This window comes from Siniperca chuatsi, linkage group LG3 (assembly GCF_020085105.1).
Source record: "Siniperca chuatsi isolate FFG_IHB_CAS linkage group LG3, ASM2008510v1, whole genome shotgun sequence".
Taxonomy (NCBI): domain Eukaryota; kingdom Metazoa; phylum Chordata; class Actinopteri; order Centrarchiformes; family Sinipercidae; genus Siniperca; species Siniperca chuatsi.
In genome coordinates this window covers 12,538,664-12,562,498 of record NC_058044.1, presented here as the reverse complement: position 1 = coordinate 12,562,498, position 23,835 = coordinate 12,538,664, and the positions used below count along the sequence as shown (strand labels likewise).

Sequence of the window (23,835 nt, the reverse complement as noted above, 5' to 3'; positions counted from 1 at the left end):
GACATTTGATGATGTCACCTTGGGTTATCAGAACTTTTAATGGGCATTTTTTTTACTATTTATTTAATAGACTAATTTATTAATCAATTAGGCAAAAATACACTAAACAGATTTATTGATAATAAAACTAATCTTTTTTCTCCAATTTGAAAAATTAAGAAAATATCTTCTATTTACAAATATAACAAGCCATGTTAATATTACTGAATTAAGAATATAATATAATAACTGGAGATAAATTATAATATATTATATTCCTTTCATTTCCCAGATGTTCAGATATTTATATTTATAACATATATTTTATTCTGTCTCTGAAATATGCACACAAAACTTTCTTTTTAAATTGTAAGCCCAAACCGGCAAACATATTTACTATATAACAGTAGTTCCATATAACTTTATTGTGTTTATGTGTGTGTGTGTGTGTGTGTTCTTTAAGACTTTAAGAGAAAGGAACTGGATCTGCGAGCGCTTTACTCACAGAAGCTGTTTCCACATACAAACCACCCTCTCCACACCATGCTGTTCCACTTACACTCTTGGAACACTAAACCATATACACATACAGATAAGCACATGTGCACACAACACACACACAGACACATATACCCACACAACACGGAGCTAACCACATGCACATGTTCACTTGCTCTTAACTAATTCATTCAGGAACACTTTGGTTTGGGTTTCAACACCAAAACCTCCATACCTTTGATTGAGAAATGTGTCTGACTGCAATTATATAGGGGGAGGATGGATGGAGAGAGGAAACGCACTACAGTGGTTTTATAGTTTGCTGGCGTGACATTTTTCTCCACTTTTTTTTTATTTCTTTCCTTTTTCCAGCAAAGGGGCATAGTGTTGACAGGGCAGGAAAAGGGGGCAGACTGAAGTAGAAGTAACAGCAGGGAAAATGTGAAGAAAATGGATGGGCAATGGGACTGAAGTGGCCTAGATTGTCACTATTCTGCTTTTGGTCAATACCTCTCAAAATAACTGCAACGCCGGAGAAATTTGTAGATACACTTGGTGAGAAAGTAATGTTAGTGATCACTGTGGACATTATCCCCACTTTCAGAAATCATCTGAAATTGCGGCCAAAAATAAAAGCATGTAGAGGGGTGCATTTGTGTGTAAGCAGAGAGTAAGTACCGCTAATACTTGGTATTGACATTTACACAAAATTTTTATGATTCTTTACATGCGTTTGACGCTGCAGCATGCGTGTTGATCACTGACCTGCAGTATGTAGCCCCTGACGTAGTCTCGGAGGGTCCAGCCCAGGCCGTGCAGGATGTGCAGCACCTCTTCTTGCTTCAGCACAGAGAAGAGGCGATCGAGAAGGATCTTGAGCCTGACAGGTACGGCCTGGGTGCCGTACAGCATCAGGCTACTGATGTCAAACACCACATTGGACTGAACGATCTCCACCTGGGTCGGGTGGTACAGGTGCTGGGTGCTGAGCTTGTCCAGAGCTGTGTAGATAACCAGGTGACAAGGGGAGGAAGAAAAAAAAAATGCACACACACAAAGGCATGGTTAATGACTATTAAGGTTCTCTCGCATCTCAAATCTTCCCTCTGAGGCTACTGCACAGTCAGCACTAGCTGATAATAACATATCAATCAGATAAAAGCAATGACATTAATGTGATTATCTGCCATTCTTTCTATTTTATCTTATCTCTTGCTCTTTCACACTTACGCTGCCCTTGCATCTCCATTTTTATTTTCCTCTTCTATCTCCATCTCAACACAAACCTGCATGACATCCACCCTGTTTTGCCTGTTTTCTGTTTGTGGCTGACCTTGCATTTCTTATTGCATTATTTTATATCTTTTTAATTTATACTTTATCAGGTATGTGCTCAAATGGTTTATGTACTATGAAGTCAAGGATGCAGGTTTGGTTTCAGAAGTGGGGTGGGGGGCACAATGAAGTCAAAGGTTCAGGAAAAGTGCTATTTTTTGTATTTATACATATTGATTTTAATCTACAATCTGTAGCAAATAGCATATTAAATTGATTAGCATGCTTTTCATAATAATGGTAATATAACAACAACAAAGCAAGAGAAATGTAATGTAAATTACTGCATTATTAATGTACGATTCCTGCTTAAAATCAGGGTAACTTTCCTTGAGAATACCTGATACTGTATGATAAATTATGACTAGAAATAGCACTGTCCTTTACTGTATTATCTTTGACTGTTGTTCAGTAGTGTGTTTTTAGGAGAGTATAGCAACATAGATTTTAAAAAATTCTTTACCCAAAAAACATGCAGAGGAGCTGAAAGTATTTTTCTCAGTCCTGTGTAGTGTCTGCAGTGTCTCTTAGGCTGCATACAGCCACAACAAACTTCAGCAATAGGATAGAGTAGCCTGTATGTTGCCTGAGTGGCAAAACTCAGGGCAAAAAAGTCTTGTCACTGGCTGCTGCTCGGAAAGCTTAATTGTGAGCACAAGGTAGGTTTTTTTTATTGCCCCCTCTATCACAACCTCGGTCACCTCTTTCTCTTCTCTGGCTGTCTGGGCGACACCTGGTTGACTCTTTTTTTCCTCCCTGTCTCAATCCCTCTCTCTTCCCTTACCTCATACCTTTCTCTCTCCCTCTCCCTTCCCTCTTTCCCTGCCTGTCTGGGTGACACCTGGTTGGGTCTCTCTCTGATCCTGGGACGGCGTTTTCCTGCTGACGAGGGCTTTGCCTGACAACACAGCGCAGCCAGACACGAACATAATAAAAAATGAAGAACTACTTGTCAGAGTCCCTGCCAATGCCGACATGAAATGAAAAGTGGGGGAGAGGAGAGATGGGTGCCTGACAGTTCAGAGGGAGAGATTAAAAAATAGTCAATGGGGTCCTGTGCGATCCGCTGAAGAGCCCATGGCCTGCTCTAGTGCGGACGCAAGCCAAACAGGTGTTTTCTTTTTTCTTTTTTCCCCTCCTCCTTCTCTTTGTACTTTCTTGCCTCCTCTCCCTTTTTTATACCCACGTGAAAAACTCATAACGTGTGGTCTCTCGCTTCTCTATCTGTCTCGTGGTTGTGTTCTTTTTTCTTTTCTTGATCTAAGGTGCAAAAACAAGACTTTGAAAGCAACAGAAAATTACAAAAGTAAACAAAAACAACAAAGTTACTTCTACGGAAAATGAATAAAAATGTAATTTTTGTACATTCACAACCAGAGAGAAGCTACTATCCGCAGTAAATAAAGAATAATACAAAACATATTAGAATTGTGAGATATGTGAGATGCATTCATGCTGCTGGCATCTGTTTTAATTTTCTATACTCAGTAGAGAGGACAGATATCTAGGTCAGGACCTCTATTTTCTCCACAGCAAGAGGAGGTACTTTTATGAGTATCAGTGGCTAATTTTATATTTATTTACATCATATTTAGATACACCCATCACCCTAACAATGAACTTACTTACCGTGAGCTACCCAGCCATGCTTGCACTGGTCACATGTTCGTAGGTGAATCTTCCCTGGCTGGAAACACTCACATGTGCAGTTCACCAGTGTGCAGCGAATGGCCTGCAGAGACACAGGACAGAAACAGAGATGAATCCACGTCAATCACAGCTTGAGTACGAAGGAGAGATAATAAAGCAAAGAGTCGGAAAGCGCAGTTATCAACTAGCAGTCATAAATACAATTAAGAGGCACAAGGACAGCAAATCCCTTAAGCTCATTCGTCCAAGCTGTTACTTGAAAGTGTGATAATTGTGATACAAAACATATTAGCAATTGCAGCCACTGCCATAAAGAATAACTGTCAGCCACAAAATTTCACAGAGTTCATGTGAACCGACAAAGGACTTCCCTTCCTGAAAACACAGTAATGTAACTTGTTTTGACTGAGGCTCCATTACTCAACACTGGAGCTGCACTTAGTCTGACCCCGGGAAGCTTTTAGTATTGAGAGGTTAAGTGTCCAGACTTGATGAGGGCAACTCAGTACAGCACAATGCATCGTCTGCTGAGGCTTAAGCCTTCACAAAGGGCTGGTAAAAACTCTAACTAAAATTAAGGTACATATTTTGCAGGAGGTCATTTGATCCACATTCTTCAAACAACAAAGAGATTGTACAGCATGGAGAAAATGTCTGATATACAAAGAAATCCACACAAATAATTCCAGCTTCATCATCCAAATGAGTGCAGCAGCTGGGAGCAGTAAATTTCACACTGACATGGAGAAACAATAAGACAGAATAAAGGAGTGAAAAGAGAAAAAGAAATTGGAAACATGAATCTTAATAAGCATTGGCAGGTCTTTGTTTATCAGACATTTTTTACATTATCAAGATGAATTGATGAATAAAGATAGTAACACTTCTGCAACCTAGACTGCCTAAAGGGAATCTGCAGCTGTGGTAGGATTGGTGCAAAGCAAACCTTGCCTATGGAGAAAAAAAAAATCTTGGAACTGTTTCACTCTTAAACGCATACTTATATTTTCTTAAATCAGATATTGTTATATGATATGATAATCAGATATTTCCTTAATGTAATTTAAGTATGTTGGCTGCTGAAGTTAGAATAAAAACACCTACAAGTTAATAACTTGACATAATAAACTCCAAATCCACATGATGAGGATCATGTATTTTACATTTGGCACATATGGTGTTGAGTCAGGGCTGAATGACTGAAGGTTTTTCCTATGTGTTAATTCTTTAGGCTGTAAAGAAAAAAAATCTGTAATCACTAAAATTATAGCAAATATTTCAGGAATGCTTGAGGCAGGAAATTGGGTTAGTGTACAAGCTGACTGCTGTGAGTAACCGCCTATTTATTTTGACAGGAAAATCTTAAATGTATCACTCAGCAAATCCAGTTCTGAGGAAAATTGTCAGATCAAAATATGAAGGCACTATCTATAGAGATACACACGGGTGTCTTTCAGAGACAAGAAGAGGAAGACGGTGACAAAGAAACTGCTTGTCCTCACACCAAAGCTCAATTATCAGAGCCTGAAACTTTATGAATATACAATCTGCACTAAATATGCTATCTCTTATTGTCTCACTGTTATTCTTATAAGGCAATAGTGTGACAATAATGTGACACAGACGAGTGCATGCACACAAAGGGTCGTAGGTTGGAGTCCATGTCTGCGCCAACAACCTATATTTCACAATGTCAAAAACAGTCAATCAGCACTTTCAGATAGAAAAGGATCAGCAGCACAGATCAGCCTTTATGTCACACAACTGAGGTCAATGCACGATCAGTAATGAAAACATATTTCTGCTCTTTACTTAAGTGCACACACCAAACCACCAGTATTGACCCAAGTGCACATTCTAGTGGAAAGCAGGAAATAACACAAGCTAGTTGGTGGATTAGACCAATATCCTGTAATTCAGGATATAAAACTTGGCTCACTCATAAACTACTAAGGGACCATAAAATCTATCAGAATCCCCCCTTGCTCGCCCAAAAGTGTTGTAAACCAGATTAGTAACTGGAGGTGTCAAAATGAACATGGGCTAATCCAAGATTAAACACAAAATTACACCACTTCTAACCGTGTCACCTCACTGTTTGACACCAAATGAGACAGGAGACAGATTATTTGACTTTACACCATTTTTAAGCTCTCCAGGTGCAGGCACGGCAATCCTCACAGTGTGTGAGGATTATGTGCCATGTGTCAGTTGGAGTGTACATATATTATACACCAAGCTGGTGTTCTTATCCAGAGCAACGTGCAGTAAGTGAGTTCAGCGACCCCCTCAAGGACACTTAAACTGCAGACATGGCTGTTCATAAACGTTCATTGGCCTGGCTGGGGTCAAACCTGTGACCTTTCAGATACAGGATAGACTCAGAAAGTCTACCCTGCTGTTGTGTTTTTGAAGCAACATCTCAAGCTGTTTTTGTAATGCTGTTGTTTACATTCACATGCAGTTTCCTACTGTATGTTGTCACGTTGTAAGGTACCCACAACCTAGCCTACAGTCTTGTAGGCAGATCTACATTTATGGTTAAGGACGCATCTTTAATGTATTCTTCTGCAATTGAATCTATTGTTGTTTTCTGTATTTAACTTAACACTAAAACAATAAATGACACTGAATTGACAGAAAACTCCTAAAAATTCAGTAATGTTTAGAACTGAAAGAATTAGGCGATTAATTTATTAGTCGAGCGATGGAAACTTAATCGCCAACAATTTTGATAGTTTGTCATTTTCTACGCAAAAAAGCAAAAAATAGTTCCAGCTTCTCAAATGTGAATAGTTACTATTAGTAGACTGTTGGTTAGGCAAGATATGCAATATTTTGCAATATGAAGGCTTCACTTTCGGCTCTGGGAAATTGCAATGGACATTGTCACTATTTACTGCCTTTTTATAAACCAGAAACAGTGAATCTATTAATCGCAAAAATAATCAGCAGGTTAATTGATAGTAAAAATAATCTTTAGTTTCTGTCCTAATCATGCACACTGGCCACTTTTGTTCACTTCTTTGTCATTCACCCCACCTTCAATTTTGTGTTTGCAATTTTTAAGTGAATTCCATGTCAGATGTTTTGCCACTGAAGATTTTTCTTTTTATATAACTCTCCTTGCATAAAGATTTTTCAAACTCTAATTTAGAGTACCCAAATTTAGCACAGTGATGTCACACAACACAACCCTTTTTTAATTGCCTCTCCGTACGGCAGCGCTAACAGCAACAGACGGAAATAAACAATTGGAAATATCAAATGCACCTCTGCTTTTTACGAGCTGGGGTCTGACAGCTGACAAGATAGTTAAGGGGCGTCTAATACGGCAATTAGAGCGTGCCACTGTCTGCGAGGCTGCTGCTGTGACAAGGCGCCCTCTAATCACTGACTTATTACGCTGGCTAGCAGCACCTCTCATATCTGGCCCATTAAGCAGACAGCAGCATTAAGAAGCATTAAAGCAACAAGCCCCCTCAACTGAGGAGGCACTGACGGGAGAAAAGGGAAGGGAGGGGATGTACTGTGCCTGTTATTTCTTAGGATTCATTTGTGCATTGTTCCACATTCAGTTAGGAACGTGTCAGAGAAGAGTAACACAGGAGATGTTGGTGATGTGATGGCATCAAAACTGATCATACACAATAAGATGAAAGATTACAGACTGATTACAGAATTTTTAGAGAGGCAGCAGACGGATGTGTCATAGATGGCCATCAAAAACAACATCATCAAGGATGTGAGTTTGTCTGTGTGTGTGGCTTGTCAGAGGAAACAAGAAAGACTAAGTCATAAAGACTTCTTCTAATGATTCTCACACACTCAAAACTCTGCTTCTATAGCCAGCATGGATCTGGGGTGCATTTGGCTGTGGTTTAACCTGTGTCTGGCCTGGGCTGGGTCAGGGACAAGGTTGGGCCCAGATCCCACCGCTGTACTCGCACATATTTGTCACAGCAGGCCGGGGGAGGAGGCTGTGTTATCTGAGGCCCGGCCAGATACACAGCATTAGTCACTGTGCTAGTGTCTCGCCAGGGTTTCCTCTTTGGCTCACAACTAAAGAGGACGACGGTGAGGAAAAGGACACAGGGGTGTGTATGAGTGAGTGTGTGTGAGACTTCGTAAATCACTAGAAAAATTAGCAGCTAGAAAGTGAAAGCTGTTAGCAAGTGAAGAAAATCCCACAATGCTGTAGCAATTAGACCCAGACAACAGTCAACACTCTCTCACAGCTGCCGTGTTACCGCTATGGTCAACAACTTAACCTAGCTGCGTTCAGAAAGCATCATTTTCAGCCCTTATCTGGCTCAAGTGTGTGTGTCTCACTGCTGGGTTTTGTTTAGCTGGAGGCTTGATGTTTTATGGATGTTTTGCTTGGCTCGCAGTCCCTGTCCCAGCCCAATTGTATAAACACTGACAGTCAGCAATGGCCAGCATCAGACCGGGGAGGACTCTCAATTAAAAGACGGTTAGTGGGACAGATGGACCGAAGAAATGCAGGAAAGAGGAACTGCAGAACAAGATGGCTTCAGCCTGGACTCTTGTTGTCAGGTCCAAGAGGATTTTAAACAGACTGGGAAAGACAGTCTACATGGCCCAGGATCAATACCGATGCATGCAAATGATTACAGCCCTAAACCAAGCAGCATATGTAGAGATCAACACAGACAGTGCCTTTGCCATTACAAGTCCTGAACTGATGGTGATCCTAAACTAATATCCTGTAAAAATGTATTACTATCCTGTCATTTTTCAAGGTTGATGTTGTAACCATATGCCACCAAAAACACCGCTAAAACACCACCAGTCCCTTTCAGCCTCTCTGAATCCTCTCTTGACAGCGTACAATGGAAAGCCAACCCAGACAGCTGCTGGATGCTGGGTGGGTATTGTTCCTCTTACTTTAATTGAAACCTTTACCATGTTCAACACACAGCCACAGACCACATTTCTTGTTTGGTGAGTTAAGCAAAGCAGAGATTTAAATGAAAACCCTGTGTGTATGTGCGCATATGTGTGCATGTGTGTGCCTCATCTTTGCAGCAGCAGCTTCAGATTTAAATTTGTCTCTGCTTAGGGTCACTGTAAAACACTGGGAGCATCTTGTCCTCTCTTCCACCCACAAGATATTATCTCATCCATGAGTTAGCTGCTGAAATGCTGTCAATTTCCTGCCAGAAATGTGCAGCCAACCTGTGTAGGAAAAGAGGCACAGCAACTTTGCGTGTCATAAACTGGGCCCTGGCTCCGTCAGATAGATCAGGACTTCACAGTGTCCATATTGGAAACAGGTGACAAATAAAACACACTGAATAAAGAAAGTCTTTGTAGTTAGACACAGCACGCCACAAAATACAGGGGAGCAAATACCACATGCCAAGGCTAATTTTTGCTTGTTTGATTTTGTACATTGGATTTGACTTGAAACAGAGCTTTCTTGCCTTACAAAGTGGTACAAAATAAACAACAATTAATCACTTGTGCACTGACTTCAGTGTAAAACTGTTATACTGTACTGGGGAAAACTGTAGTCGACAGAGAAGACTAGTGTCTTCCATCTGAAATCCCCACAGTGTAAGGCCCATCCTCCATGTCAGTTCTGGTTTTGAGCCCAGCGGCTGGCAGTCACAGAGCCAGAGGTCCCTGTCCTTTGTGCAGCTGTGCGTCTGGGCTTTGACATGGGGCAGAGCGACCAGAGCTATGCTAATGGAAACCAAATGGGGCGTGAGTCCCTGGTGGATTACAGAAGGAGAAGAGAAGCATGTGTTTTCATGTATTCATGTGGAGACCTGAGACCCCTCTCTTTTCTTCCTTTCTTTCCTCTCCTTTCTTTAAGTCAAACAAATGGAAGCAGCCATGTCTGTTGTTTGCACGCACCCTTAATTAATGCTCTATGTGACTTGACAGATTCTGAGATTCATTGTCAATCAGTAAATGTATCTCACATCTGATCAAATGTATACAAAAAGCTATTACAGTGTTTAGATTCAGCATTTAGTAACTTACTGTAAACCACTTAGACTAAAGTTGAAAAGGGCCAAATTTGAATATGACATTTGGAAATGAAGTGTGCAAGCTAAATAAACATTTAACATAGACCGGGGAACAATAAAATTCATCTGTGTCTGTGAAACCCAAAACATAAGTTTCAGATACATGGCACTGCCTCTCAGTCTTGTTGCGCTTTGCTTTCACCTGCTGTTACTGGAACAAAATGTTGTCTTGGTGTAGGAATGTTAGGTCCTGCTGACCCAAAGAATGAAGGGCTCACAACCTCATGCCTGCAATGGGGCAGAAGCAGCAAATGTAGTGGAGAAAATGTCATGTCTGGTTTAAATGTAATCAGATTACTGTTGAGAGATAAAGTCACAGTTTGGCATGGCTCACTGTTTTTATAGTTTCTAGCCCTTTTTGGTGCCATCTGTCATATCAAATCCTTTCTTCATCCTTTTGTGAACACATTTGCAAAATGTGGTTCTGCTGTTTGCTTGTAATGAAATTACAATACAGTCGTCATTGATAAGAATCACTAATCAGGAACATAAATCTGGAGTTCATAACTGGACAATCTAAACAGCCAAATTGTGAGTGATGATATCTGTCATCCACTGTCATTTCAGATGACGTCCAGTTTCAACTTTGACCAGAGGTCCAGTCCTGTCTTTTTATGTTTGTCAGCTGTCAGATAGGACTCGTGCTCTGCAAGCCTTCACATACACAGATGCAACACCCATGTTATTACTCCAGAATCAAAGAGGCACACAATTCAGCTAAATTTCTGCTTCCAACATTCCTGCTTTGTCTGTGTGGTTTGACACAGTCACAGAAAGTAAATCTCCCCATTATGAGCACCACCCCAAAAAGTTTCAAATCAGATCAATGACGAAACTTTCAGCCTGAGTCACTCGCATGATAAATAGCCGTTCGTGTACTTCAGGACAGTCATGCTTGTTTATGAAGTGGACAGCTAAAGGACCCAGCTGGCTTTGATATTGTGAAACAGAGAATTAGAAGGAGCATAATATCACAATACTGGACCAGAAACACAACCCTGCGATCTCAGCGACATCATATGCCATGTTCTCAGTCAGTGCAGCCTATATAGATGGAGAGCAGTACCACACTGTTAACACTGGACTACACTGTCAGTTCAAATACCTAAGCATCAAGGGAGCAGCAGTTTCTCCCATCTTTTGTGTAGACAGCAGGTCCGGGCAGAAGGCCCCGGTCCAGGCCCCGGCCCCTCTCAGCTCTGCTCAAAGCATTTCCCCAGCCAGAGATCAAATCATCTGCCCAGTGACAGACCTCTGGGTCCAGATACAAGGCCAGGTTCAAAGAAGGGTGCTAGGGGAGGCAGGGAGGGATGGAAAGAGAGAAAGAGAGAGAACGAAGGGTACGCTGGCGAAAAGGAAGAGAAGTGAGATAGCAGGGTAGCGGGGAGGTGGGTTTGAGGGGGGGAGTCAGGCAAGCTGGTGTATCAGAAAGGTGGGGAAGAGGTGTTGTAGCAAAGGTGGAGGAGGCAAAGGAAAGCCGATGTGGGGAGGTAGGAAGGTTGAGAAAAATGCTGTACAAAAGATGTCAGGCTAGATCTCCCAATTTTCTCCTGTTTGACGTAACAAGTTTATATAAGCATTTTATAGGCTAAACTGAAATACTGTGTTAGTGCTGCGATTCAACTGAATAGCTAAATCAAATAAGGTTCTGACTAATGAGTCGGCCAATAAATAACAAAGTGCTGTACAGAAATTCCAAAAATGTGTTTGAGGTTCATAGTTTGTTCACCAGAGAGGACTTAAAAGTTTATTTTTCAACTATAAAATGCCCCACTCGGTACATATGTTGGTCATAATTTAGTAATCACCAAATTTAAGAGATATTTTGTTTTGTTTTTTGAAGAATTCTTTTTGTAACAATTTTTCCAACAAATGCAACAATGCCTTGTTGCCTTTCCCCATCACACTGTATCTTTGGTCTTTATCAGAGGGATCTGAGGGATCTTTATCAGAAATGTTTGTTTATATTATGTGTTTGTTAAAAATTGCTATCTTCTGTATATTGTTATCAAATATTTTTAACCTCAAACTGCTATGAGAATCATCAGCCTAAAAAAATCCTTATCAGTTGGGCTTTCATTTTTACAATTGATTAAGCAGTATAAATTGTCAAATTTGTTCCCAGAGTCCAAGGTGACATCTTCAATTCACTTGTTTGTCCACCCAAAAGTCTAAAAACCAAACTATTATACCACTATATTACATTTATAGGGATATATAACAAAGAAAAACAGGAAATACTCATATTCAGAGGCTGAAACCAGCAAATGTTTGTTACTTTTGCTTGATAAATGACTTAAAAGATTAATCACTAATCCAAATTGTTTCAGCAATAAGATTAAATGAAAGCCAGAAATCACTCTGCAAGTTGTTAGGTTTTGAGACACAGTTCCTTATCACTGGCCATTGTGTGAACAGGAAAGGAAATAAAACATTGTCATCAATATAAACTAGATCTGCCCAGACCTTCAGCCTATCAGAGGGAGCGACCTGCCCCAGATAAGGATAACTCCCTGTCAGGCTTGACACCTGCACTCGCTGGCCCACTGATCGCCCATGCTGAATGCAAATATCGCAGTGACAGCCAGCACTGCAACAACACACTAGGTTTCTGTTTAGAGACCTGAGGGAGTGACATGACCACACAGTGCGACCAGACACATGTTCGAGAGAGGAGAAAAGAGAACAGAGAGTGGGAGTAAAGGGAAAGGGGACAGAAGAAATAGGAGGAGGGGGTCGGGGTTGGTGGAAATAGAGAGGGGAGAGAAGCTGACCAACATGGTCTGCTCTTTACTTCTCTCCCCATCTACACCCTAACACAAACAGAAAGTATTAGTCAGAGCCCAGACATATTGCCGACCCCTCTCTGCGAAGGGACATCTCCATGGCAATCATTGGTTGGCGTGGGCGACGGGACACACATGCACACACACAGTGCAGGCTTGACAGCAGCGTAACGACAGGAGACCAGCATGCTGAGACTCCCCCAAATTGACATTTAGTCATCACACTAGTCTACAGGGTGGGACTCTACCTCCTGAACTACACACATACAAGCGCCCACACACACTCCCACATTCCCTCTCATGCAAACATGTGCACACACACACACACACACACACACACACACAAACACCCACACTCAGTGAATTCCCCTACTCAAACTAGCTCCCAGCCAGAGAAATCTTGGAAGAGTTCCTAGATTGAATCTCGCCAATAGCTCTTTATTTTCTTTGACCATTTTTAATGTAAAAAAGTCTGCACTAATTGTGTGTAAGCAATCTCCAAATTATGTATATGTGTTTTTTCAACTAAACCGAACACTACTGTAGACAGATTGGCTGGTTTTCAAGACACACGACTGGGCAATAATATTTGTTTCTTTCCTCAGAGTTTTGTTCAAACAGTGTGTCAGCATGGTGGTTTACTTGTAAACACCTGGGCCTGCACACCCAGCAGCTGTGGAAATACAAAACTATGTATAAGCTATGCTGAACCAGAGATAATTGCTCTATTCAGATTATTTGCAACCAAGTGCTACATCAACTTGCATCTTACTTATTTGTTGTGTCTATTAAATACATTATAAAATACCACCAAAAGTGGCCTAGATTGTTGTTATTTACAGATTTGTGCAATAATTTACCTTAGCCAGCATAGTGAGAAAACTGCTCCTGATTCAGGATCGTAGTTCCTGCTTTAGATACAACTCTCCAAGAAAAGCTGCAACTTTTATTAGTATTTACAGTCTCAGTCAGCAAAGGACATAGACAAATAGGACACAAGACAGAGATACAGACAGAGAGGGGAGGGAGAGACTATTTAACCAATGGCTACATTACTGCAATGACATGTGTGTCACTCCCAAAGCCGCACAATGAGGGAGAGAAGTGAGGAGTGTCTTTGCATGACTTTAAGTGTGTGTGTGTGTGTGTATTTGTGTTGGGACAACGAGAGAGGGAGGGAGACGGCAGACCAAAGGAAAGTCCATCTGGGTGTTTTAGTCTTTATCAGTCTTACAAAGTTCACAGATAGAGGGGCTGAAGTGGAGGCTAGACGCAGTTCCAGAGTCACAGGTCACAAAGAAGACACAGAGCAGCTCAAACAGGTGGGAGGGAGGGAGGAAAAGAAGGAAGGAAAGAAAGAAAGAAAGCAATCGAAAGAAACTCAAGTGCGTGAGGAAAGCAGTGCCAAGCCTTGGTGATTGCCATTCTGCAATCGACCTGACCAAATTGCAAATTCCCTCTCAGGACCCTCTAAGTCCGCTTCATTTGGCTAAAGCTGGACTCCTTATTTCTGCAATTATAAAGCTATTGACTAATTCGACATATGTTAGCGTGTCTTCCAGCCCTTGAGATCTGGTGTGCCATTCAGTCATTAACTTTGACAAATTGTGACAGACTTTTTTATTGCCACCCAATCATGAGAAACAAGACTGTGGCAGAGGAGTTAATGAGTGGCATGTTTCTCCTCTTCCTCCTCCCCCACCACCACCTCGCTCTCGCTCTTCTCCAACCCTTCCACTAAGATTCCTGCACCCCACAAATCCCCCTCACCCCTCCATATTTATAATTTTACCACATCCTAACAATAACACGGCCGATACTCAGCACAAAACACGCGGGCCCTGGCCTAATGAATCTCATGCCTTTACTGCGGTAAAATGGCCTGTAAGTATTACCAGCTGCGACACTCTCCCTCACTCTCCCTCTTTCTCTCTCTCCTTGGCAGTGGCATTGAGTTTGGGAGTGAAGGGGTGAGGCGGGGGGGGACCAGGCAGACACATCTGAGTGCAGCTGGACTAGGGAGAGAAAGGGGGACTGCAAGTCTCCGTGTTTCCAGCTGCCTTTCTCAGGGGCTCGGTTTTCTCTCCCTCCTCTTGGTTTTTCGCAAGGCTCTTCTGGTCCCAGCTTACTTGAAAAATCACAAACACACAGACACACACACACACGCACGGCCTGATCCACCTCCCCTCCATCCCTCACATTCGGCCATCTTTGTTTGGACAGGGCTCAGGAGTTCCAGAAAAGCTCTCTCAGATGTGCTGAAGTAAGGGAAAAACAAAACAAACTAGCCCTCACACACACACACACACACACACACTCAAAATTTATGTGAACACATAGACACCAACAAGTACTTTGCGCTCACACATAACACTGTAGGAATTGAAGTTCACACACATTCCCATACACACATGAACAATTTCACATGTGTGACAGCCAAAATACCAGCTTCAACCAGAGAACAAATTTGCAAAGAGATGAAAAAAAGTGCGATACATTTTTCTTCATGGAGGTAGGCAGCCTCCTATTGAAAGCATGCATTCTTTTACACAGTGTATGCGTGTGTTTGAGTGTATGCGTGTGTGTGTGTCCCAATCCAGGATCACAGCACCAGAGCAGGCCCGAAGCATACCTCGACATGTGTTACCTCTTTGTAATATTGACTTTGTTATAGCTATACGAGTGGGAGAGTAGAGCCAAGAGCCCAGGCCTTGCAGTAGTGGGGCCCCAGAGTTCGCTCGAAAACAAATACCCGAACGAGCCGTGAAAATAGAAAACACAGTACCACAATAGCAATCTATAAAAACAGATTCAAATAAACTATAAAACGTCCCTCACTGCCGCCTTTGACCTTTACATTTGCACTCTCTAAATTAAGAATATTATTTGTCTGATTCCATTTCTGCAGCGTGTTGCTTACAAAGCCGTGGGATTTGGCAACTGAGTGAGTCTTGGCCTGGCTTCCTGTCTGAGCATGTGTAGTGGACCAACTGTAAAAGTAAAAAATCCTCTTTCTCTTAAGCCTTGACATACTGTATAATTTCAATTAAATACCAAACTGCTTCTAGGCTCATGCAAACATGCTGCCAAGATTTCCAAATCTGTTATTTTTTAAATTAAATAATTAACAATTATCACTGCAACATGGCATTTAGTCAATATATACAAAAAAAGCCTCTAAATTCCTAGTGAAAAATAATGAGGACAAATGTGAGAAACACTCAAATTTCAGATGACACAAATAAAGAAAACCAAGATAAAGGAAAAGCACATATGCTGAATATTTGATTGCTTTGCAGAAATAAAAGATTATCATTTTCTTGTTGCTGCGAGTGTGAATCCCATCTTGTCTCTTTCCCCAGTGATGACTTTGCTTATACATTTGAATAATGAAGGCAAGTCATTTGAATATTCCCTCTGTATTTAAAAAAAATTATGTTTTTACACGATGCAGCAATATTAGCCATGTTAATTGGGCTCTTTGGACTTTCCCAATAGAAAGGCTAAATTAATTACTTATGTCGACAAAATGTCAGACACACTGATCTAATAACCACAACTGTTTCCAACAGTGTTGTTTTCAGTGTGTGCCTTTTTTTGTCTTTGTGTGTGTGTGATTGTGATTGTGAATGAACTTAAAAATACTCTGAGCGTCCACCAGCCTGAGTTAGATCTAATGAGCGAGATGGGAACAAAATGCTTTGACATCCTCTCCATGTTTCATGGGTGGCTCTTGAGAGTCCTTCTCCAATATTCATCTCATCTTCCCATACTAATCAGCCACTCAAGTATTGACTGTTTGTGCTTGCAAAGGGACTCGTGTTAGTGTGAATGCGCTATACAAACACACCCACACATTTTTTTATGCACAAACGTGCCCATCCGCTTCATTAAATTTAAACTTGTAAGAGAAAGTGAATTATTTGCATGACGTTACGTGTGTGTTTGTGTGTGTGAAATGTGTGATGTGTTCATTAACGTGTACCCACCACCATAGGGGGCTTTGAAGTTCCACATTTTTGTTAGCTTTTGGCTGTTTTTCAGTCTTGAAGAAAAACTGTATCAGCGCATTTTCCTCAAGTTCGAATAAACATTAGAGAGGAGGCGATGGGAAGACATTATGAGTATCTGTGAATGTGAGACGATCAGATGATGTGTGTGTGTGTGTGTGTACACGCGCACACATCCATTAGCACACACACATTTGCGAGTGTAGAACGAGCGAGAGCTAACAGAGAGGCCTGCTGATGCCATGTTTCAGACGACCCCTTGAAGTGGAAATTAGCTTCCTCGGTCTTATAACTAGTCTGTTCTCACAAAGTCAGCAAACTCTGCCACCCCTCCAAAGAAATGCAGACACCTCCCCACCCACCATCCTCCCCACCCAGTCCTGTGGTCAGCATACAGGACCTTAGAAACAGAAACAGGTCCATCTTATTTTATCTGCTTTTGTTTTTAACATATGGAGGAGATCAGGATGAAAGAGCTTCGGTGTCTTCAGGTGGCTTTTGTCTGGACTTTCAAAGCCATGCAGCTCACTATGTCAACTACTGTAGGTTAGATGGGAAAAGCAAATTCATGGTATTACAGTATATGCGTAGCTCAACGTGGCAAACAGAAGAACTTAAACTGTGGGTCTTAGCAATATCTGTGTTAATGCATATACACGTTTTCCAGCTGCATTGCCATATCTTTGAATAGCAGTGCCATTTTTAGTTTGCACACAATGATTGACAGTCGCAGTATCATTAGTGTCTCTGATTGCGGCTGCAACCAATTATATTTTTTTCATTATTGGTAGAAATATTTAATGTCAGATTTCCATCAAAATTTGGCAGAACTGAAAGTGATGTCTTAAAAAAGTCAAAAATCCAAAAAGATTCAACATATTGAATCTAAAATGTTTTGTATTTTCACTTAATAAATTACCGAAATGTTTATCTAATAGTCAAAATTGTCATGGATTAATTTTCTGTTGATTGACTTTTTAATAATCAACTAATTTCTCCATCACTGTCTGCAGCCAAACTCCCTTGACAGATTCCTTTAGACTCACGGAGTCATTAAAAGAGCTGTTTCTATTTAATCTGGGTTTTAAACACTTATTTCTCATTACATTTCATTGTATTTAATGAAAGATGAGCTCAGTTTGGAAATATTTTTATGATCCTATGTTCTGTGCATTTATATTTTGTATATCTCTTTTTTATCTGTTATCATTATTACTATTATTATTATGCTGTGTGTATGCATGCATCTGATGTAGTGTGCATGCACGCACGCTGCTGTTTGAACCTGTGCGAGCACCTGAGGGTCCATTCCCAGCCGTCCTCGGAGCGGGGAGCGACAGCTGTACAGTGATGCTGTAGCGATAGGCATCATCGGCTTGCTAGAGACTAATTGGTCCACAGCGCTCCTCTGAGTGGCCTCGCTAATTAATTAGAAAGGCAGTGGAGCTGAAATTTTTAATCAGGACACCAGGCTCTCCAGCAAGCAGGAAAAAAAGACACATCACCCCATCATTCCATGTAATCCACCTGACACTGATCTCCTATGTTGTCATATGAAATGTGTTGTGTGTTTAGGTATTCATATAATCTGACCAGGGAATAAGAAATACATTTATTACAGGGCTTGTTATATCATTTTAATTCTGAGAATTTCAGAATATTAGAATACTAATATAGTATGTATGACTTTATGATATTTGGTTTGGACCCTAGAGATGTTAAGGTGGTGTTTGTGTAGCACATGCACATATCATGATTTCCACTGATGTAAATTGTGTACTGACTGATCCTTATTTGTATGAGTGGCAAGATGCAGATAATGTGCTATAGTATGTGATGACAAAAAAATGGTACTGCTGCTGATCAAAACTGCTAAAAGGAGTGTATTTGTGTTTTTTACACGTGACAATCTCTATTTTTTCCCCTTTTTTTGCTCCTTTAGAATTCCATCTACACCGTGTAAGCAAAATATTATTTTTCCTTCTTCCCTCTATCTGTACTTAAGTAATTAAAAGCAGTCACTCAAACTAACACTTTCCATCATTCTGTTAAGAAACCGTTGTTTTTTTACTTTCATACTAAAAAGGGAAAAGATGAATCTAAGGAACAGTGGTTTTGCATCACTTTGGGGGCACATTTGTGTCCCGAAGCTGCACACAGCACACCACAATGATTTGTGGTGAAGGGCCAGAGTCTGGGAGGAATCAACCAGAGACCAAAAGACAAGAGGCATGCTAAAACGAGAACTACGCCGGTCAGCCACTTCACACAAAAGACAAGCGAAACAACATGTGTTTATCATCGCACTACTGAGATGACAAACTACCATCACTGACTAGAGTTACAGTAACAAGAAAATCAGAGTGTATAGACATGAAACAGGAAATTCTCATCTATTTAACACATAGATAACAAGCCTACTGTGGTAGAATGAATACATTTTAGTAAATGGACCAGCAAACTTTCCATCGAGGGGAAAGTTTCTGAAATGCACACACACTCGCCCTTTACCTCGTTTGGTGACATTAGCTTTATGTGGTGTCCTAATCTTTGTGACCGTCTTGGCTTTGTTCGGCGCTAATCAGCCAGCCGCTCTTATCAGCCTGTTGCTTTGGCCAAAATAAACACACACCGCCTTTTTATTGCTTTGTTTTCACAGGTCATTAGGGGAAGGAGAGAAGACACATTGATTAGTTTTCCAGACCACTGGATTATTGTTGTGTTATGACTATCATCATTAAGTTTCATTAAGGCTGTGGTTGTTCTTGTTTCCAGAAAATGAAGACGTTGCAGGAAAGGCAAGTTGGTTGGAGAGCAGACAGCATGTCACACTAATATGGATGGTAAGGAAAGTCACAAAGCACAATAGTTTATTTATGTGAGATGCCTGTTTGAAGCAGTGAGTTCTTACCTACCAGTTTTGAGATAAGACTGAACTCTGCTCAACGTGGCAAACAGAAGGCCACATCATTCATATTTTCCAGGCTACTCTAAAACACTAAGCTACTGTGCTACATTCCACATTTATTTGAAGTGCATTAAAGAAAACTTAATGAAGCATCAGTCCCTGGCCAGGTCCTCTCAGCCAGATTTGCTCTGGAGCTACACATATGCTCCCAAAGCAAGGAGGAACTGGCTCTGTCGCCAGACTAATTAGCATGTGTTAGCGAGTTAGTGAGAGGGCGGCCTTCTGTGATGTGTACTGAAGTGGAGTAAAACGCCAGGGCAAGGACTGTACTAATGGCCCACTTCCTCCCCACGGGGGCCCTCCATGCAGCTCCACACGTGCTGGCATCAGTGCAGCCACGGGGTACCCACTGGGCTGCCACAGTGCCAGGGGCAGAGATGGGCTCACAGGAAGATGCCTGAGCTTGGCTGGCATTATTTTCATGCAGAGCTAAACTCTCTGGGTGTGATGCTCTGCAATGTAACAGCAGGTGACAGTGACACTCGCTAACACACACGCACACACACATGCAAACTGAGAGTGACATGCAGGCTAACAGATCCATCAGCCTATGAAATAGTTCAGACAGCTGGGGCTGCGGCGCTAGCTAGCTGCCTGGCATTGTCGGATGCATTATTTACAGGAGGAGCTGGAGCATTAGCGAGCTCTTTGGCACTTGGTTAGCAGGCGTAGGTGGTGATCTCCGACGGCAAGCGAGCGTATCTCTGTCAGTGTGAGTAAACAAACAGTGGGGACATGGTGTGACAGAACAAACGGCGCGCCACACAGACACACACAGACACATGCAAACTCATCAGGGAGCCGAGGGAGAGTGGGAGAAAAGAGGGGTGGGTGGCATCCATATTTATAGGGCCTTTCTAGCATTTGTCCCCAGGCCAAATGCTGTGACTACACTCAGCTAATGTCAGAACAGCACTTAACCAGGCATTTCCAGTATGTCATGGGCAGTGGGGAATACGTGGGATAGATACAAGATCAGGGCAAAATAACACAGACACAAACAAGGATGGAAATGAAAAGAAATGCAGTTGTGTTGTGTGCTGAGGTGACTTGGTTCTCAAATAAATACACCAGTCTCTTTCTTTTTATTCCTCTCTCTTCCTTGCTCTCTATTTCTAAGCGTCTGCTGCCTCTGAATAGATCTTTGAAGCCGACAATACATAACCAAAACTTGCACTGAATTTCTGTTGCTGCAGTGAACTCCAGTCAGAAGTTGTCAACATTTTTGGACATTTTCGTTAATTAACATATAGATAACACTATAATAAAATGTTTGATATTCACACATTCAGCCTCTTCATTCATACTCATGTGTTGCTAGGAAAGATTTCTCCATTGTGTCCTCCATGTTTGGTTTGGGGAACAAACACAGTATCACCTTTTTCTATTTTTTCTTGCTATAAAAACAGTGATAAATAAATAATCTTCTTCATCCTGGATTATTAGCTGTAACTTCAGTGCAACCTGGTGTTGTCTGTGTTTAGGATTTCCACATGACTTACAAACTCCACCCTCTGGCGTGGAAGTTGCTGTGTAGTATACTGGCATTTGCACTCAACACTATATTTGATAGCACGGCAAATTTGATGATGGAATGAGTACAATAAAGCCCTCTTTCCTCCCTCACAGAGAGAAAAAGAATTGCCATGATATCGTAAATATCTCTAACTTTGATGCTCCCTCGTTTCATCATACCTGTTGACACCAGTGAGAGTGTTGACCTGTTTTTTCCTGCTGGATTTATGAGAGGTGAAAGTGACATGTAGGCTCTTTGCTGGCATGTCATTACTCACAAACGTGTCTGGAATGCGAGGAATGGCCTGCTTCACTTTGGTCACCTGTCCCCAAGTTTATCATGTGTCAGTCATGGAATTCGCTTTGGCATTACGCCCTCTGGCACCTAGGGAGGCTGAGGAGCCCACAGGCCTCACTGGCATGTCCCGTTTCACCACAGACACAAACGGCGTGATACCCCCAAAGAGAGCTAAGTGGGTAAAGTAGCTCCTTTTAGCACAATCTGTCATTATCTCAAGTGGCACGTAATCGTTTTGTGTAGCGAGATCAATTATGCATCCACTGAGAGCAAGGGGCTAATTGTGGAGGCTTACATTTATTCATTTGTTTGCTGCTAGTTGTCCCACTATATTTTTGGGGGGGTGCAATAAATGCCAATGTTTGTGTTTCTGTGTTTTTAAATGGTCAGAGCATTCGTGGTGATGTGGTTAAAGCCACAAGGTTCCTTTTGTGCTCCCAAAGGAAGCTGACAATCAACATGAGGCAAAAGATTAAGATGTTAATCACTGCCCCAGTCATTTTTAACACTTTACTGACCAAGTAGGATGGTAAATGCATCAAGAGTAGACTATTTTTGACAAAAAGAAAAATATAAATAAAGATTCATTGTGAGTGTATGTTATTATTTAATACACTTCTCCAAAAGCATGAAGTTTTACTTTTTAGAAATTGTGTTCTCAGGGCATGGGGAGGTGAATATCGACAACACAGAGACAAAGTCAAGAAGACAGATGAAACAGATTCATTAAGTTTGTGTAGTATGTGCATGCGTTTGTGTGGATGTGTGTGTGTTTTTGCACAGGCCAAAGGAGAGTATATGTTGTTAGTCTTGATCAAAGGTTCTTTCTTTTTGGGGAGTAAAGATAATACTGGTAAAGCCCTTGGATTTAACACACAGAGATAATGAAAGCAAGTGTAATTAGCAATTAGATTTGACCAAATTAAGGCAGACTAACAGAGGCAAAATTCGGCATCAAGGTTATTAAACAGTATTATGGCCAAAGGTGTGCTTAGTCTGTTTTTTTTACCTTGAAGACATGTTGAAATAAGAGGATTGTGAGCAGACAAAGATGGGCAGAGGCTGAGGAAGGTTGCTTGTTCTTATCTTTGAATGGAACAGTAACTCAGTATCTATTTTTTTGTCTAATGACACCCTTTCTACTGCTTATGAATATTTTTTTAATCACACCCATTTCACTTTTTCTGCTTTATCCATAAACAACAAGTCCGCACCATTGACAAGGCTTTAGCCACTAGGTTTATAGACTACTGTGTTTCCCAAGCTTGGCAATTGAGGTGAGAGAGCCACTTAAAACCCCTTGCACACATATTATTAGCATTACCATATCTGGGCCTAACTGCAGCTGAGGGGAATAATGTGTGTCAGGAGAGTGTAAAATTAGAACCAAAACCAACACTGCTCTTTAAATCCACTTCCCAAGTCCCCACTTCCTTACTTATAGCCAAGCTTACAATGTCAAACACTAATAAGCCAGCTAATTCAATTAGGGCTCCACTTCTTTGAGATTGCCGAAAAAAGACTTTCCCTTGCAACTCTATATAGAACTCTTCATCATGAAAAAGTGGCCTCAAAAGCTTCAGTGTACAAGTGAGGGAACTTGCTGCCGAGCTTGTTAGCAAAACACTCTGATCTGAGGCGAGAGATGTGTGACTAAAGCTGGGTCTCTTAAGTGTCTGTCACCCTGATCTAACCCGGGGAGAGCTCTTTGTAGGCTGTATTTTCTCTGTCTGTCTCTCTGTGCGCTGCGCTCCGGAGTGACTGGGGATGAGCCCCGCCGTGTAGCTGCAGGTGACAGGGAGCCCTTTTTGTTGTCAAATCCTGATGGAGCTTCCACATGAAAAACATTTCACTTGAGCTGCTGCTGCTGCCTTCTTTCTCTTCCTTCCTCTCTGTCTCTCTCTGTAGATGTCAAAGGCTACAACCACAGCATTGATACAGAGACAGAAGGAATCAATCTCTCCCTTTCCCCCTTACTTTTCATTTTGTCATCCTTTCTCTTATACTATTTCCTTCCTCCCTCTCGCTCTTCTATCGTCTCCTTTTATGACCAGCCTTTTCTTTTCTCTGCTCTTCTAACCCACCCCTCCCTCCCTCCTTTCCTCCTTCCCTTCCCTCCCCTCCCTCTGGCTTATAGATCTGAGTTGGGTCTCAGGAGGAAAATACAAGTCAAGCCATTGTCATTTCAAACAGCGTGATAACCAGACACTGGGCTGCCCACTGACAACTCAGGGAACTGGCCCTGGCTTTGACTGTTAGCCCCCCCGCCGCCGCCGCTTCCTGCTCCTACTTTTTACTCCTTTCTGAAAGCTCTCTATCGCTCTCTCTCTCTCTCTCTCTCTCTCTCTCCCCCCCCCAGACTCGGTAGCTCATTGTTGTTTGTTGCTTGCCGCTGCTGTGTCTTGCATCTGCTCCTCTCTTCTCTCCTCTCTGTGCCGTGGGGGGCCGGAGGGAATAGTTGTCTTAGTATGTGTACCAAGGTCAGTGCTCTCCACATGACAGTTCTCTGCCTCTCGACAAGGCGGGAAATCAATACTTTCGGACTTGTGGCGCTGCCCTCGGTGTAACAACAACACTGCCCAGCGCATAGCTCGGCTCATGCACCTGACACATCCCCAGCCGCTCCCCAAGCCCCTCAACTGGGAGGCCCTTCCACTCTTATTCTGACCCCTTCATATTTCCACCAAGGCCCTCTATTTAACTTTAATACACCTTTTCTCCACATACTTTTTTCTCT

The 23,835-nt window shown here is 41.8% G+C and overlaps 1 protein-coding gene across 7 annotated transcripts in view; it reads right to left on the bottom strand.

Moving 5' to 3' along the window:
- The window catches only part of bnc2 (basonuclin 2), a 165,138-nt gene that overhangs the window by 43,321 nt on the left and 97,982 nt on the right, over positions 1-23,835 (bottom strand). For 6 of the 7 annotated variants that reach the window (XM_044189966.1, XM_044189965.1, XM_044189969.1 and 3 more), the window contains 2 exons: positions 3,442-3,544; positions 1,243-1,478 (listed from right to left, as the gene is read on the bottom strand). In XM_044189966.1, the coding sequence (XP_044045901.1) occupies positions 1,243-1,478; positions 3,442-3,544 (339 nt within the window). Of the gene's footprint in view, positions 1-1,242; positions 1,479-3,441; positions 3,545-13,167; positions 13,305-23,835 lie in introns of those variants that run through there. The other variant, XM_044189967.1, reaches the window with a different exon arrangement.